At 45.6% G+C, this 17,463-nt stretch overlaps 1 protein-coding gene across 1 annotated transcript; it reads right to left on the bottom strand.

The window, feature by feature from the left end:
- Positions 1 to 12,063: 12,063 nt before the first annotated feature.
- P2RY4 (pyrimidinergic receptor P2Y4) lies at positions 12,064 to 13,143 on the bottom strand. Its single transcript, XM_067023170.1, has one exon. The coding sequence runs from the start codon at positions 13,141 to 13,143 to the stop codon at positions 12,064 to 12,066; it is 1,080 nt and encodes a 359-aa protein (XP_066879271.1).
- Between the last annotated feature and the right edge of the window lie 4,320 nt (positions 13,144 to 17,463).

Genomic DNA, 17,463 nt, shown 5'->3' with positions numbered 1-17,463 from the left:
GGCCTAGTCCTCACCTTCAAGCACAGGGATGTCAACACAGATTCAGGAGATGCTGTAATGCGTGAATGCTCAAGCTTGCTACAGGGCCAGGCTGATATTCAATTAGCAGGAAGAGCTGGAGTGGGGACAGCCCTCCAGGTGCAGAGAAAGCAAAGTATGCAGAACTCTGTCTTTTGCCAAACCGACTCAAAGGTCAACACTTGCCTTCCTTCCTCTCATTCTTCTTTTCCTGTTTTGCAACGTGCCCCTTGTCCTCTATTTCTATACAGCCTTTTGTCCCCCCACTCATGTCCCCAGGACACACTCCTCCATAGGACTCCTGTGATCTCATTACCCAGAAGAAACCACAGACCTCAAACTAAGATACTCACTCACTGATTGTTTATTTAATACTGAGGGCCTAGGATTTTCCGGGCATTATAGGAAGATGCATTTAAAAATAAGATATGGTCCGTATCCCTTTAGAAGCATACCGACTTCAGGTGCGAAAATCAAACAAAAACAAAGAACAAAACAAAACAAAACAAAACCAACAACTCAATTTGCTTCATTGGGCATGAAGTTATAACAAGGTAAGAGATGGGTGGCAGAAAGAAGAATGAGGGCTTTGCTGCCCCCCCCCTTACTTTGGCCTGTACGTGGGGCTCACCCCTGCTCATGGGAGGTGGTGCTGAGGTCTGGAAGACAGGCTAACTCCAAGGGAGAACAGTCTTTGACAGGTCAATGGCAGGGGGAAAAGGAGGGTAGGAAGTGGGATTGTTCTGTATTAAAAGTAAATGAAGGGCTTCCCTGGTGGCGCAGTCGTTGAGAGTCCGCCTGCCGATGCAGGGGACACGGGTTCGTGCCCCGGTCCAGGAAGATCCCACATGCCGCGGAGCGGCTGGGCCTGTGAGCCATGGCCACTGAGCCTGCGCGTCTGGAGCCTGTGCTCCGCAAGAGGAGAGGCCACAACAGTGAGAGACCCGCGTACCGCAAAAAAAAAAAAAAAAAAAAAAAAAAAGTAAATGAAGATCTTGCTGAAGGGCTCAAACCTGAGTCTGATCCAGTGTTTGAATCCAACTGCCAATCTGGGGGAAATACAGACACGCAGCAAGCAGAGTCCAGGCTTTGGGAGATTCTCCAGGTCAAATGCGGGTTGTTCAACAGATAAATGATAAGGAAAAGAAAGGGGTGGAGGGGGAAGCTGGAAACTAAAACAGACCTAAACTCTTACAAAATGCCAAGGTCATAAAAGACAAGGAAAGACCAAGAAACTGTCAGAGACTGGAGAAGACTAAGGAGACACGATGACTAAATAAAACATGGGACTTGATGGCACCCTGGAACAGAAATGGACATTAGTAGAAAAAAATTAGTGCAATTCAAATAAAGTCTGGAGTTAACAGTAATGTTACAATATTGGTTTCCTAGCTGTGATAGCTATACTATGGTTACATAAGATGGTAACATAAGGGGAAGCTGGGTGAAGGGTATAGGGAACTCTCCGCACTATCTTTGCAACTCTCCTATCAATCTAAAATTATTCTCAAATAAAACATTCACAAAAAAGAAATTTTAAGGGTTATAATAATATTTTTAATGGACAAGACTAAACCATAGTCATTAGGGAACTGTGTTTGGGTAATAAAACCATAGAAATGCAAGGGAACAATTCCTCTAAATGTCAAAGATAATGGTTACTTTGGGAGGAGAAAGAGAGTTGTGACTGTAATGGGGCACATGGGAGGCTTCCGGGGTGGGTGATTAACGTCTATTTCTTGACCTAACGGCAGCCACAAGGTATTTGTCTTATAATAATTCATTAAGCCATATTTGTTTTAGGCGGTTTTCTGTATCTGGGTTTTATTTTACAATGAACAATTAAAGAGAGAGACTTAACAGACATGACATCCAAATAAAATCAGTGGACCTTGTTTAGATCCTGATTCAAATTAACCAACTATTGGGTTGGCCAAAAAATTCGTTCGGTTTTTTCCATATGTTGGCTCTAGTAGTACTTAGTTGCCTTTAACTTCATTCGAAACAATTTTGTTAGATTATATTGTGACAGCTGTCATATAAGCGTGCATTTTAAAAAAAACTTACCAAAATTGGTGAATTTTTGTGTAGCTATTTTGATATTGAAGATGGGAGAAAAATAGCAACATTTTTGGCATATTATGCTTTATTATTTCAAGAAAGGTAAAAACGCAACTGAAACACACAAAAAAGATTTGTGCAGTGTATGGAGAAGGTGCTGTGACTGGTCGAACGTGTCAAAAGTGGTTTGTGAAGTTTCGTGCTGGAGATTTCTCACTGGACGATGCTCCATGGTCGGGTAGACCAGTTGAAGTTGATAGCGATCAAATCAAGACATTAATTGAGAACAGTCAATGGTATACAACGCGGGAGATAGCCGACATACTCGAAATATCCAAATCAAGCGTTGAAAATCATTTGCACCAGCTTGGTTATGTGAATCGCTTTGATGTTTGGGTTCCACGCGAGTTAAGTGAAATAAACCTTCTTGACCGTATTGCCGCCTGCGATTCTCTACTTAAACGTAACGAAAACGTTCTGTTTCTAAAACAAATTGTACAGCAGAAACTAACACAACATTGTAAAGCAACTATATGCCAATAAAAATTTTAAATAAAATAAAATGATTATAATTTTAAAAAATAAAAAATAAATTTAAAAAATAAATGGGGATGGGCAATGAAAAGCGGATACTGTACAATAATGTGGAATAGAAGAGATCGTGGGGCAAGCGAAATGAACCACCCCCAACCACACAAAAGGCTGGTCTTCATCCAAAGAAGGTGATGTTGTGTATATGGTGGGATTGGAAGGGAGTCCTCTATTATATGAGCTTTATCTGGAAAACCAAACGCTTCATTCCAACAAGTACTGCTCCCAGTTAGACCAACTGAAAGCAGCACTCGACGAAAAGCGTCCAGAATTAGTCAACAGAAAATGCATAATCTTCCATCAGGATAACGCAAGACCCCATGTTTCTATGATGACCAGGCAAAAACTGTTACAGCTTGGCTGGGAAGTTCTGATTCATCTGCTGTATTCAACAAACATTGCACCTTTGGATTTCCATTTATTTCAGTCTTTACAAAATTCTCTTAATGGAAAAAATTTCAATGCCCTGGAAGACTGTAAAAGGCACCTGGAACAGTTCATTGCTCAAAAAGATTAAAAGTTTTGGGAAGATGGAATTATGAAGTTGCCTGAAAAATGGCAGAAGGTAGTGGAACAAAACGGTGAATACGTTGTTCAATAAAGTTCTTGGTGAAAATGAAAAATATGTCTTTTATTTTTACTTAAAATCTGAAGGAACTTTTTGGCCAACAAGTATAAAAAGACATTTGTATATGGACTGGATATTAGATATTATTAGAGGAGTATTAATTTTGTTAAGGGTGATAATGACATTGTTATTATCAAAGAAAACATCCAAATTTTTGTAGATGCATAGTGAAATTTAGGGGTGAAATGACATGATGTCTTAGAATTGCTTTAAAATACTCCAAGGGGAGAAAAAACAAGAGCTGGGAGATAGATGAAACAAGTATGGCAAAATGTTAATAGTCGTTGAAGATGAACATAAAACATGAACACAAAAATGAAAATTTCTTGCATTCTCTAGTTTTGTGTGTGGGGGCAAATTTTTATAATAGAAAAGTAAAAGAGGGGGACAGTCTCGAACCAGGCTGCCTCAGGGCAACGGCCGCAACAGACATCTAACCCCAGGTGCTCCCCCCGCCCCACAAACCCACAGTGCTCCCTTCCCACCAGCCATCTCCCTGAGGTCACAACCCCAGCAGTCTCAGAGTGGCCTGTGATGTGAGGGGTGTTTCCCTTCTCTGGACCTCTGCGTCACTAGGACCAGATAGCAGCCCTTCTCACCTTTTCTTCATCCTTATGTTCTAGTAATACCAGGAAAGGGAATCAAAGGGCAAATGGGCAAGGCCCAGGGCTCAGACCTGATGGGGCAGTCCTTACCACTCCAGAGCCTGCCCCCTTCAGTGGGTGGTAGATGTGGGGCTGGACAAGGACGGGATAGGGAGATGAAAATCCTCATAACTATATGCGTTCAATATTGGGAGAGCTTCCAGAGGCTAGTGGTACCTTTGGTTAGAACACCGTTCTGGGATCTTCATCTCCTTCAGGCTCCTGGGCATCATGCTTTGTATCAAGCAGCCTAAGCACTTCCAGAGTCTGGTATTTCTGCACTGGCCCCTGAGCAACCTTGCCATATGTGTGTCCTGATCCCAGAAAGCATGGCAAGAAGCCAGAGTCAGAGGCCAGGACCAGATCTGGGGTGACTCACCTCTGGCCTTTGATCATCTCAGTTGGTACTACAGAGTAAAGCCAAGGAGTCTCAAGTTCCCCGAATGCCCTGGAGAAGGAAGAGATAGAGTCTTAGGGGCAGAAAGGACAGGTGGAGGTGGGAGGTGGAACAGGGTCATGTTGGTTATGAGTAGATCTAGCTAGTTTCAGCCACTTCCTAACCCTCACTATCTGGAGAGGAGAAATGAGGGTCATGGAATAAGCGTGATATGTCCAAAATCTTAAGGAAGCATTGGGAGTGAGGCAGAGGAAGCATTAGCATTACAGACTTAGAGAAGTATCGCCTGTGTCTGAACCATAGAATTTTCCATTCTGGGAGGGAAGTGGTAGTAGCATGGTGGGGGTGAGGGGAGACAGAGATAATGTAAGGAATGGTGAATGGGCAAAGGGGACAAGAATGGTGTATGGGGAACAGTAGAAGGCTGCAGATGCTGTATGCATGGAGTATGGGGAGATATAGACAGTATATGGACAAGGGAGGGTGAGCTAGTGTTTTAACAAGAGTTCAAGGATGATGAATATGGAGGGAGACAGGAGACAAGAGGGAAGAGATGGTGGATGGATGGAAGCAGTGGGGGAAAAGCTGGTGGCAGGCAGGGAGCAGGAGTAGGGAGATCGTGAGCGGGCAGGTGGACAGGTATGACAGGTAAGCAGAGAAATAGATCTGGAATGTATGGTAGATGATACAGGGAAAGTTTGAAGGACAAGTGGACATAGCTGATGGACAGGCAGGAGCTGGATTGTGCAGAAAGCCAGGACCAGGGGGCTTGGAGAGTTTGGAGGGCTCTTAATAGGGCTGGACATGGTCAAGTTCTGCTGGCAGCACAAATTTGGTCTGATCTGCCCCCTCATCAGTTTGGATCTTGCAACCATTGTCCATTTACCTGCTGTTTACATCCTAGTGGCCACTACCAGCTCTTTACTTTGCCTGGTTTTTCCTGGACTGGAAGACCCCAGAGCAAGGTAAGACTCATGGACCTAGAAAGAACAGGACTTAATAATGTTCCACCTCAACCTGTAACCAGGCAGTCCCACTTACCATGCCACAGGCCTCTCATCCAAGTTCTCAGAGCCACAGGAGCTAAGCCAGCCAGGACCATCCTGGGGTCTCTTCCTTTTCCCTAGCAGAGCCATGGTCCCTCCAGGCTGCTAGGGAAGCACTGGGTGAGCGGGATGGGTGGGCTTGGCACACACAGACACCATCCCCTACAGATATTTCTATCTCAAGTGGCAGGCGATCAGCCTGGGTAAGGAACTGGTGTGCCTGGACCCACATCAGGGACTATTTTCCCATTTCTGTAAGTGTCTCTTCCCCAGCGTCTCTCACAGTTCCCCAGATACTAAGCATTGATGCCAGATGACTAGGGCTGTCCATAAGGAAAATGAGCATCCCAGAGAAGTCTCAGTGCAGGCTAGACAGACTTCAGGGTCCAACATTGCTACTGGGCTCTCACTACCTTGCTAGTACTTAACTATCACTTCTAAGCAGCACCAAATCCAAATGTAGAATTCTGGTTCCTCGTCCAGCTACACTAAAGTTGATAACTTTTGAGAAGCAGTTTCCACGCACAGGAACTGTAACTGATGTTTTTTAATCCATTACTCCATTGCACTTCACAACAGCCCTGCCAAATAGGTATTACTATCTCCAGTTTATCAATGAGGAAACTGAAGCTCAGAGAGATTAAATAACGTGTACAAAATCATGCAGCTAGTGAGTAGCAGATCAAGGATTCAAAGCCACATCTGGTTATCTGAGTAAAATTGCTATTCTCCTACTACTTCTCATCACCTCCTTCACCAAAACACTGGCTTTCATCACATGAATGAAAGAGAACAGAGGTCTCAGGTGAAGCATTTAGCATAACCAGTTAGGGATTGTGGGATGCAATAGTAGAAAATGTGGGGAAAGCAAAAGCTCAGATATATACCATCTCCTTCACTCCACATCCAGGTTAGCCAAACAGTGAGTAGCCAGTGTAGTAGGATGTGAGATATGCTGGACAGGCCTACTTTCCTTCAAAATATCTTTCCAATGCCCTCCCAACCTCCACTGCTCCTGAAGTACCCCTAGATCTTTAGGCTCCTTGAGCTCTGTGGCCTCTTAACATGGAAATATTCCCAGGAGAAGAAACATTAAGCTGAATTACTGACATGTAATTATTCAGAAAATATTTATTAAGCACCATTTATTAAGCAAAAGGGGTGACAAAATAACAAATATTTATATTTGCTTAGCTGTCTAGATTTGCAGAGTCTTGCCACAATCTGGAGTACCTAAAGCTGAGATTATGATCTTCATTTTACAGATGATGAAACTGTGGCTCAGAGAGTCTGACTCACCCAAGTGACATACCTGAGCCCCACCTTGATAACTAGGGCTCCAACTTGGTTCTTCTGATTTTCAGTTCTATGCTCTTTCCTCTCTATCACAGTAACTCAAGGGGTTTACAGGTAGGAACTCAAAACAAACACACATAAAAAACTTAAATAACAATTCAGGATAATAGTATAAGTGATATCAAAAGACAATAAAAGTGTCAAATGACTGATATAGATAATAATTACTGTAGGAATGACCAGGAAGGTCACTGTGGGTAAGAGTCAGCAGAGAAGGCCTCAAAGAGGAAGTGGGACTTAAGCCTGGCCTTTGACACTGGGTAGGAAAAAGACAGTGGGAAAATAAAGGGAGGGCATTCTAGAGTGTGGGAAAGGAGGAATAAAGGTGGAGAGGTGAGAAAGCGAAAGTCTTATTTGGAAAAATAATGAGGAGATCAAAGTAGCTGGAGAAAAGAGATTTGTACTGGGGAGGAATGGAAAATAAAACTGAAAAAGTGCTCTTGAATTCCTTTTTTTTTTTTGACACAGCACAAGCTTTGACTAAAGAATGGAGAAATGAGAACTAAGTTCACAGATCAACTTCTCATCCACCTGGCAAGAGGGATTTAATTTTATAAGAGTAAAGACAAAGGGAGCAGAAGTGAGGCTAATGATGGGGAGGCATATGCATTAGTGCTCTTGAATTTGACAAAAGGATTTCAACATGTCTTGTAGACAATGGCGAACCATGAAAGAGTTTTGAGTGAGAGAGTGAAACTGAAAGCAGTTTTGGGGCCAATTAATCTGGCAATATGCACTGTATATATCAGTGCTAGGAAAGACTGGCGGCAAGGAAGACCAGTTGGGAGGCAGTGACAGTCAGTCAGGGAGAAGGTGACAAGAGCCAGTATTGGAATGGTAGCACTGGGATCATAAAGGAAGGCCAATTGTAATTGACATGATGAAGGAAGAAATGTCAGAATCTTGTGAAATAGGGAGGGCAAAGAGTCAAAGTTGCCTGAGTGTTTTCAAGTCTATGTGACTTGAGAAAAGAAGATGCCATGAACACAAATGAGCAAGACAGGTAGGGAAACTGGTTCAGGGAGTTTAGTTATTGACATTTTGGGTTGGAAGTAACAATGGAAGATCCAGTGAAACTATCCAGTGGGCAACTGAAGACATAGAGGTGGAGCTTGGGAGAAAGGTCAGACATAGAACTGAGTTGGCCTGGTGTAATGGAAGGAGCTCTGGAACTCAGGGGTCCTGGAGCCTCATCTCTGCTCTGCCCCTAATTTACTAAGTCATGGGCAAGTCATATCTCTGGGCCTGTTTCCTCCTTTGTAAAGTGAGGGGCTGCCCCGGCCCTAGAAGATTTCTGAGATACTCTCAAGGGCTATGAGTCAACTGAATTGTATTCACATGCATATATGTTCTTTCCAAGAGAAAAATCAAGGCTCAGATGAGGGGAGGGGATTAAATAATCCCCAAATGCTATGACTATGACAGATCTTGGAACTCTGTTTACTTAGGGAGTAAAAGAGAAAGAGATGAAGTAATAAGAGAGAGTAAAGTAGGAAAAGAGAAATTTTAAAGCAAGGGGATAAAATAAGAAACTAAAGTTATAAGCATTACAATAAATGGAAGAAATGGTTATATCAAATATGACAAAGGGGGTTTCCCTGGTGGCACAGTGGTTGAGAGTCCACCTGCTGATGCAGGGGACACGGGTTCGTGCCCCGGTCTGGGAAGATCCCACATGCCGTGGAGTTGCTGGGCCCGTGAGCCATGGTCTCTGAGCCTGCGCGTCTGGAGCCTGTGCTCCGCAAGGGGAGAGGCCACAACAGTGAGAGGCCCGCGTACCGCAAAAAAAAAAAAAAAAAAAAAAAAAAAAAAAAAAAAGACAAAGGGTTAACATGTATGTTAAATAAAAATACATTTAGATAGATAGGAATACCACTAAGATACCAATTGGAGAAGGATATGAACAGAGAGTTCACCCAAGAGAAAATGCAAATAGTAAACATATGGGAAAGTGTTCAATCCCATGAGTAATCAAAGAAAGGAATTAATAAGTTAATGTTTAAGCCATCCAAACAGATTTCTAATAAAGTCCAATGCTGGAGCTGCAAGGGAAGTGGAACACTAGCATGTCATTGTGGTGTTGAAAACTGTGCAGTCCTTTGGGAAATCAAGCTCTATAAAAACATTCATGCTCTTTGATCTAGTAATCTCACTCCTGGGAACTTGTCCTAGGAAGAGGATTACAAAGAAGAAAAAAGCTATATGCATTAAAATATTCAAAGCACAGAAAAATTGGGAATTGCCTAAATGTCCAGTAATAGGGGAATAGTCAAATAAAATATAATCTACTGATGGATGTAATTTTATGTGGCCATTGGAATGATAAATATGAAAGACTGTAACACAAGGAGAGTATCTGCAATTAAGTTTTTTAAAAGAAGAATTTAAAATATATGTACACTATGATTGCACTTATATAAAAAATATATATATGTATTATACAAACTGGAAAAGCACAGAATGTGGAAAAATAAAAACAATTGTCTAGGGTTGGGAAGTTGAGGTAAATATTTTCTTTCAAATTTTGCTTTAATGTTGTCACAGCAGAATTTATTAATGTGGTTTTTATAAAAAGTTTTAAAGAAGATATGCAACAGGGTCAAGCGAAGCAGAGAAGTCAAAGAGGATGAAGGCAGAGAAAAGATCATTAAAGGTTTTGCTTATGAGACAATTTGTGTTCTAGGTACAGAAAAGTGTAGGAAGGAAACCAGATCCAGAGAGTTAAGGGGTGACTTTGTGGTGAGGAAATGGGATTCATGGTACTCTTTCCAGATATTTGAGAGTGAAATGAATAAGATGAATAGAATTTGGTTTTTGTTTGTTTGTTTGTTTTAATTTATTTATTTTTGGGTTGTGTTGGGTCTTTGTTGCTGCATGAGTGCTTTCTCTAGTTGTGGCAAGTGCGGGCTACTCTTTCTTGCGGTATGCCGGCTTCTCATTGCGGTGGCTTCTCTTGTTGCAGAGCAGGGGCTCTAGGTATGAGGCCTTTAGTCGTTGTGGCTCACGGGCTCTAGAGCACAGGCTCAGTAGTTGTAGCACACGGGCTTACTTGCTCCTCAGCATGTGGGATCTTCCTGGACCAGGGCTCAAACCCGTGTCCCCTGCATTGGTAGGTGGATTCTTAACCGCTGCACCACCAGGGAAGTCCTAGAGTTTGTTTTTTAAGACTAGATGAAATCAATTACGGAAGAGACTGAAAATGAAGAAGGATAAACAAAGGAAAAGGAAAGAGGGCCACTTCTTATTCTGGGACTGCAGGGAAGAAAGGGAGAAAGACAAAATGAATATAGAAGTAGAGTTATCATGAATGAAACAGAGGGAAGCTGAGATATTAGATTCTCTCTGTTTTTCAAGAGGCAAGGTAACTCTTAAGAGGTCATAGGGGAGGATGAAGTTGGGGTCTTGAAAAGGTAGAAAAGACAAGAAAGAGTTGTCTGGAATGTTCACTAGGAACTCAGCAGGCTAAGGGGAATGGGGACTTAGATGAAGTTCTAACACATAAAGTTTCAGTGGGTCAAGCCAGCCTTGGGATCTGGCTTCACCTGCAATGCCCTCTAGTCCTAGGAGAGAGAAGACTGGCCCAAGGTGAAAGTCAAGGTGTTTAAAATTAGAGTGTGAGGGAAGGTGGCCCAAAAGTAGCAGACCACAAAGTCTGGGCAGTTAGTCTCAGTTAAGTGTAGGGGACTTCAATGGACTGGAGAAATGGAGGAGCCTGGGTCAGCTGTGATGACAGAGCAACTTTGTTAGGTGGGGCTGGTGGGTAGGAGAGGTGATAGGTGAGGAGACTGTGGTCAACAGAATAAAAGGGAGCGAGTGCCGATGAGGAACAGCATATGCAACAGTCTAGGCAGTGGCCATGAGACTGGGAGGCTAGTAAGAAGAAGGCCAGTTCATTAACTCCTAGCGGAAGGGGTCCTTGATGTCTAGACCCGCCTTAACCTTACTCTCCAGAGAGACCCCTTAGAAGCCAGGAGACAAGCAAAGGATCAGAGCTAGGTCAGCAAGAGTGGGGCAAAAGGAAAGGAAGGCTGGAGACTCAAGAGACCAAAGGACTGGAAGGCAATTTCAGAGAGGGTGCCTGGAAGTGTAAGTCTACCCTTCTCACGAATGCCTTCCCAGAAACCCTTACTTCCCAAGGCTTGAGAGTTAGCTCCCCAAATTCCACACCCCACCTCCACTCCTGGAAGTCTGTAAGCACAAAGATAGTGCTGGAGAGGAGTGACTGGATGGGAAACTCTGAGGGGAGCTGTCCTAGTCCCAGTGCCTCGCCCTGCCCTCAAAGTCCTAAAACCTGATCTGAAAGAGCTGGTGACAGATTTATCATTTATCTAGGGCAGGAGCTAGAGAAAGGGGAGAGACCAGTGGAGAGTCAGCTCTGGGCCTCGGTCCCTGTCTCCACCCCAATCTCTGCACAAACCTTCTCCACCCTTTGGTGCTGGAACTTATGCCATAGACACGAGAGCTCCTCCCTTGCATTCTGAGCCATCTACTCTGCCTTTCATTAAGTACGGGAGAGCTGTCAAGTGTGTTCTCAGCAAACCTCATAAAGAAGGGCCAGTCCCATTCCTGTTCCAAAGGCCATTATCAGCTTGGGTCCTGCCCTCTGAGGCTCGTCAAGGTCCCCACCCCATGGGAAGACTCAGGCTCCCTCTCTACCTCATGGCTACCCACCATTCAACAGGGCCATGCCTCTAGCTGCACATGGGGACCCTGGCAGGCAGACTCTCTGGCACGATGCCCTAGTTCAGCGCCTCAGTAGACAAGACTATCCTGTCTTCCAGGGGAAACCAGGGAGTGGGTGTGGGCACTACATATGTCACTTCCCAGGCATTTGTGATACGCTGGTGCCCACACTTCCTGATTCTGGCTATCACTGTCAGATGAGTCAAGCCAATCCTGAGATCACCCCAGCTTCTTCACCCCTCCAGCTAAATGCTCTGGTCTGGCTGAAGGAACGCATGATATACAAGGATATAGGGGGAGAGGCCAGGAGAAGGAGGGCTGGGGAAGATTTCCAGCAGCCTCGTAGTACCAAGAAACAGGACCAGTGGCCCCAGGAAGGGGGCAGAAACAAAGAGAAAGAAGTCGAGGACAAAGAGTGGCTACTAGTGTCTTTGGCTAAAAAGGAGAGGGCAACTGAAGGGTTTAGGAGAGATGGGGTCACACATGATTTGTCTGGCTCCTCCTAAATCTCAGGGTGAGGGCCTCTCTCCAGAGCTCAGAAAAGAGGAGAAAGCAGCCAGATGGGGTGTCACTATAAGGTTCCCTCCCCTCTGCCCTGCACTCACCCCCTTTCTCTCACTTCCCGGCTTCCGTTACAATCTATCTGCCCAAGCCGCCGTCCTGGGGGCTGGCTGTCCACCTGCAGCTGCTGTCCTCAGGCAGGGACACCAGTGCCAGAGAGGAGCCAGCCGTGGGGAGCCGGGGCCTGCCACCCCTGCAGAGCTGCCGGAGCTGACGTCGATACTTGTCCCCAGTGAGCAAATAGAGCACAGGATCCAGGCAGCTATTGGCACTGGCCAGAGGCCGAGTCACTTTATAGACCATGTTGACAATGTTCAGCACCCAGCAGTCAGCTTCCAACAGCCTTGCCATGTAATAAACGGTGCGGGTGATGTGGAAAGGCACAAAGCAGATGGCAAAGACAGTCAATACCACAGCGATGGTGTGCAGCGTGCGCAGACGGGAAGATGACTGGGCAGCCCCTGGCAAGGGCCGATACAGGCGCCGGGCCATGAGCCCATAGCAGACAAGAGTGACCAGGCAGGGCACACCAAAGAGCAGCCCCATGACTGCCAAACTGAAGTGCACGTAGTGGTCAAACTCCTCAGGCCGGGTGGTGTCGTGGCACAAGATGATGTTCCCCTTAGGGCTGGTGGTGACAAAGAACAAGTTGGGCACGAGGCAGCCAGCTACGACCAACCAAACTGCCAGGCAGAGAAGGCCAGCAAGGCGTGGGTGGCCCCAGCGCAGCACCCGCAGCGGGTGGCAGATGCCCAGGTAGCGGTGTACGCTGATGCAGGTGAGGAAAAGGACACTGCAGTAGAGGTTCCAATAGAAGAGAAAGCGGATGAACTTGCAGAGCCCAGTGCCAAAGGGCCAGTGGTTACGGGCTGCGTAATAGTAGACGAGGGTGGGCAGCGACAGGACGTACAAAGTATTTGACAAAGCTAAGTGGAACATGTAGGTGGCGGTCGCATCCCACGGTCGGAGGCAAAAGAGGAAGAACCAGATGGTCAGGGCATTGAGGCCTAGGCCCAGCACAAAGACAACTGCATAGCTCACGGGCAGCAGGATAAACTTGAACTCCTCATTAAACCGGCAGTCCAGCTCCACCTCACTGTTGTCAGGATCTGAGTGGGGGCCTAAGGCTGTGAACGGTGAGGACTCCGTACTCTTCATGGTCCCCCTAGGGGTGGAAAGGGCAGAAGTGAGGGTGGCCAGATTTCCCTGGCCCCCTAGCCCTTGACCTGGGGCAAAAAAGCAGAGAATGGGGAGGGCGATGGTTGAAGCACAAGGGGGAGTTGAGAGGATGCATCTGGGAGTAACCCGGGCCAGCCTGGCTCCTGCCAGAGCTCCCTCAGTCCAGCCCGGGGAATAGTAGGCAGCAGGCAGTGCCAGGGCTCAGGAGGGCAGTCAGTGGGTTTGGGTCGTCCTTCTGAAGCTGACTCTGTCCTTCAGAGCTTGGTTAGCTAAAGGGGGTCAAGGCCTACCAGGACGATCCAATGTAGGAAGATACCCAGACCCAAATTGTCTCCCAGCTCATCACAACTGCTGTGTCCCTGTGAAGAGGGCATCTCTCCATATAGTAACTTCTTTCCCCTGGTCCCAGTGTCTCTGAACTACAGTGATCTCTGATACCTTCCCCCAGCCTGGGCCAGCCCAGAAACCCCATCGCCACCCTTACCCAAGAAACTTGGCATGTCTCCTACCTGCTCTCCTTGAAGCTGAGCCCAGCTGACTCTGTCTCCCTTCCCCTTGGCAGCCAGAGGGCATATCCAAGGGGGCGGGTTTGGGCATGGGACCTGTACCTCCTCCCATCCTGGGAAATCATTAGAGCTAGAAAGGTCCATCAAGATTATCTAGTCCCACCCACTCAGTGCACAGACTGGGAAACTGGGGCCCAGTGAGATTACTATTTAACGGCTCCTAAATGACTGTAGGAGAGAGTACACAAGGAAACGTCCAAGTTGACAGAGGAACAGCCAGGCCACTGGAGAGAACTAAAACTGCAGGAAGATCATAGAAATCTGTATGAGCAGAAACATGGAAAATGAATGTTAGCATGGATAACACATCGAAAGATTTTAGGAAATCTAAACTACTGATATAAATCTTAACTCCACGTGCATATAATTATAAGAAATCTGTATATAGCACTTACTATATGCAAGGCACTGTTCTAAGTGCTTTGTACTTATTAATGGCCCCACAGGCTCTCTATGATGTAGGTATCATGATTGTCCCTACTTCACTGATGAGAAAACGAAGGCACAGAAAGTTGAAGTATTTTGCTAATTAGTGGTAGAGTCAAGATTTCGAACCCAGGAAGGCCAGCCTTTGAACCAGGCTTTAGCAATCCATAATTGCTATGCTTAGTGGCCTCTCTAAGCCACTGGCCATAATCTAGGAAAGGATAAGCAAACATGTTCTGAGAGCCTATTATGTGCTTGGACCAGTTCTAGGCACTGGTAGTTCACTAATAGTAAACAAAACAGGCAAAACCTCCTACTCTAATGGAGCTTACATACCAGTGGGAGTGAAAAGATAATAAAATTAACAAGTAACATATAGAGATCATGATCATTGTTATGGAAAAAAGTAAAGGAGGGAAAGAGAATAGAGAGGGTTTCTGTTTTAAATATTAGGGCGACTTTTGAATAAGGACCAGATGGTTGTGAGGAAGAGGAAACAGAGAGGAGGTCAGAGAGTTTGGCACAAACCAGATCATGAAGGTCCTTGGAAGCCATTGTGAGGACATCTTGGCTTTTACTTTCAGTGACTGGGAAGTCATTGAGGGTTTAGAAGAGACACATATCAGGATCTTATTCACACTTTAGAAAGATCCCTGGCTAGCTCTATGTTGAGAATAGACTACAGGGCTAGGGACAAAGGAGGAAGATCAGATCAGAAGCCATTGCCAATAGAGATGACGGTGGCTTGGACCAGGCCAGTGAAGGTGGTGAGAAGTGGCAGATTCTGGCTAGCTTTTGAAAGTAGAGACAACAATATTTACCGATAAGGGGTATAAGAGAAAGAGAGGAGTCAAGAATGACTCCAAGATTTCTGGCCTGAGCAACTGGAAGAATGGACTTACACCACTGACAAAGATGGGGAAGGCTGTGAGAGGAGTAGGTATGGGGAAAGATGAGGAGCTCAGTTTTCCACCTGCCAATTTCAAGATGTCTATTATGCATGTAAGAGGAGGTGGTGAGGAGGTGATTCACTCCCCGCCAAGGATGCTAGCCCACATGCTTCCCTTACAGACTCCACCCCCTCCTCCTACATACCACCCCTCATCTCTCTCTATCACCCCAGGAGACCCTGGTCTGAATACAGCCAAGACAGTACGGACACCAAGCCTAGATGTTTGAGAGCCTAGTGCTAGGGAACATGGAATTGTCAGGAGCTCTGGGCCTAAGGCTCCTGGGGCTAACTAAGTCTCCGTGATTATGGAAGTCTTAGGCACAGGAAGCAAGCTCTGGGCCTGGAGGACTCTGAGGGTAAGGTGGGTAGTGCTCTTGGGGAGGGGGAGCAGGCTCCAGCAGAATCCACTCTGAAGGGAGCTGGGAAGCAATGGGGACTCTGAACTGATCTTCAGATCCTGAGAATGTTGCCCAGATGGATCCTGGGAGTGAGGGGAGGAGGCAGGGCTGTAGGGGAAGCTCTAGAATCTAGAATCTAGATCTCCTGGAAGACCCAGAAACCTAGATGGGGGAAACCTGGAGATCCTTGCCCAGTGGGGGTGTGGTGGATAAAAGGTAGGCGTGGAGAAAGCAGTCATAGCCTGAGTCCTGGACAGCTGATCGCTGTGATTTTGCACAAAAGGCTCAGGTGTTTGGAGCCAGACGGACCTGAATTCCAACCCTTGTTCTTCCACGTATTAGTTGTGTCACCCTGGATACCTCTTCATGACTGAATTTCCTCATGAGTGAATTGGGGTCAGTAATACCAACCTTTTAGGGTTTTCTGAATACTGAATTGGTTAATAGATGTGAAAACATTTTGTAAACCATAAAATGCTGCTAATCTATAAAGTACTTTGTATTATTTACTTTGCTCCCAGGGGTGAAGCTGGCCTCTTCAGAGGAGGACAAGTGTGATCTGAAGCTTGGCATACACCCAAGGGGACATTCCAGTGTCCACTAAACTAGAGAAGCCCCAGCAGGAGCCAGCTTCCTGCTCCTACTGCTTCAAGCTGGTTCAGCTCTGCCAGGTTTCTGCCAGTCCCTGGACGCAGCTGCAGCTGTCAGCGCTGCCACCACTGCCGCCCAGTGGCTACTTCAGGAAAAGACCTCTCCCAACATTCCCCAACCAGAAGTTAGCTTCTGTTTACGTCACCTGGGCCAAAAGGAATGCATGCCTTATGAAAGGTTGCAGACCAGACCCCTCTCTCCTATGAAACTCTTCCTCACTTTCATTTCTGTGACTTTACTCTGATTCTCCTATTCTTCTGGATGTTCCTTCTGACCCCTTCCCTGGCTCCTTTTTGTCCTCCTTCCTCCAAATGTGACCCTTCTGCAACACTTACTTCCAGATCTCTTCTCTCCTCTTCTCCTTCTCCATTCCTCCATTGTTTCTTTCTCTCTCCTTCTCTCCCTCTCTTTCTCCATCCACTCTCATGATTTAACTTACAAGTTATGAATAATTATAATGACCAATTAGATTCCAGCATACAAATCTCCCTCCAATCAAAATTTCTCTTCAATTGCCTAGGTTTTCTTTATGAAGTGAAAAGACGAGGTCACCTGCTGAAAGTAAGGTGCAGTGTGGAGTGGAATAAGACAATCCCCACAGGCTTGATGGAAAGGAGCAGTAACCTGAAATCCTGGACAATCCAAATTTACTAATAAAATCATGGGAAAGTGACTGCTTCCATATAATTGTACCCAAGTTAGTATTGTCCAGGTGTCTTTTCTATAGTGTTCCCTTTTAGTCTTTCTAAATGTCTGTTCTTTATCTCCAACAAGGCTGTTAACAACTTTAGACTAGAGACCAGTACCACTGTGTCCGGTACCTAGGACAGCAGGGGAAGTCTCTGCTTCTACCATTTGATTTGTCTGCCTCCTCTCCATCCTCCCGCACTGAGCCAGTGCTGTTGTGGAGATCCCACTTAAGCCTGCTGGTATGCTGTCAGCTGCAATAACAGAAAATGCCAACTCAGTTGACTTTAAAATAAGGAAATGTATTATCTAGCATCTAAGTACAGGAGCAGGGAGCTTTAGAGTTGATTAATTCAACAGTTCAACAATGTCATTTAAAAAATCCTGATTCTTTCCATCTTTCTGATCTGCACCCCTCAGCCTGCTGCTCAGCAACTCTCATGGTCACAAGGTGGCTGTTGCATTTTAGGCATTGCATCCAAACATGGAAATACCATTGACAAAAGGAGAGGAAAGCCTCTCTTCCTGTGTGTTTATTTTTATCACTCAGGAAACCTTTCCCAGAATCTCCCTAGCATGCTTCCCCTCATGTCTCAGTGGCCTGAGTTTCATCATGCCT

This window comes from Kogia breviceps, chromosome X (assembly GCF_026419965.1).
Source record: "Kogia breviceps isolate mKogBre1 chromosome X, mKogBre1 haplotype 1, whole genome shotgun sequence".
Taxonomy (NCBI): domain Eukaryota; kingdom Metazoa; phylum Chordata; class Mammalia; order Artiodactyla; family Physeteridae; genus Kogia; species Kogia breviceps.
This window is presented reverse-complemented; position numbering and strand designations above follow the sequence as displayed.

What these genes read in the sequence shown, in the direction of transcription:
- P2RY4 (XM_067023170.1), bottom strand. Translation starts at nt 13,143, where the DNA reads ATGAAGAGTACGGAGTCCTCACCGTTCACAGCCTTAGGCCCCCACTCA.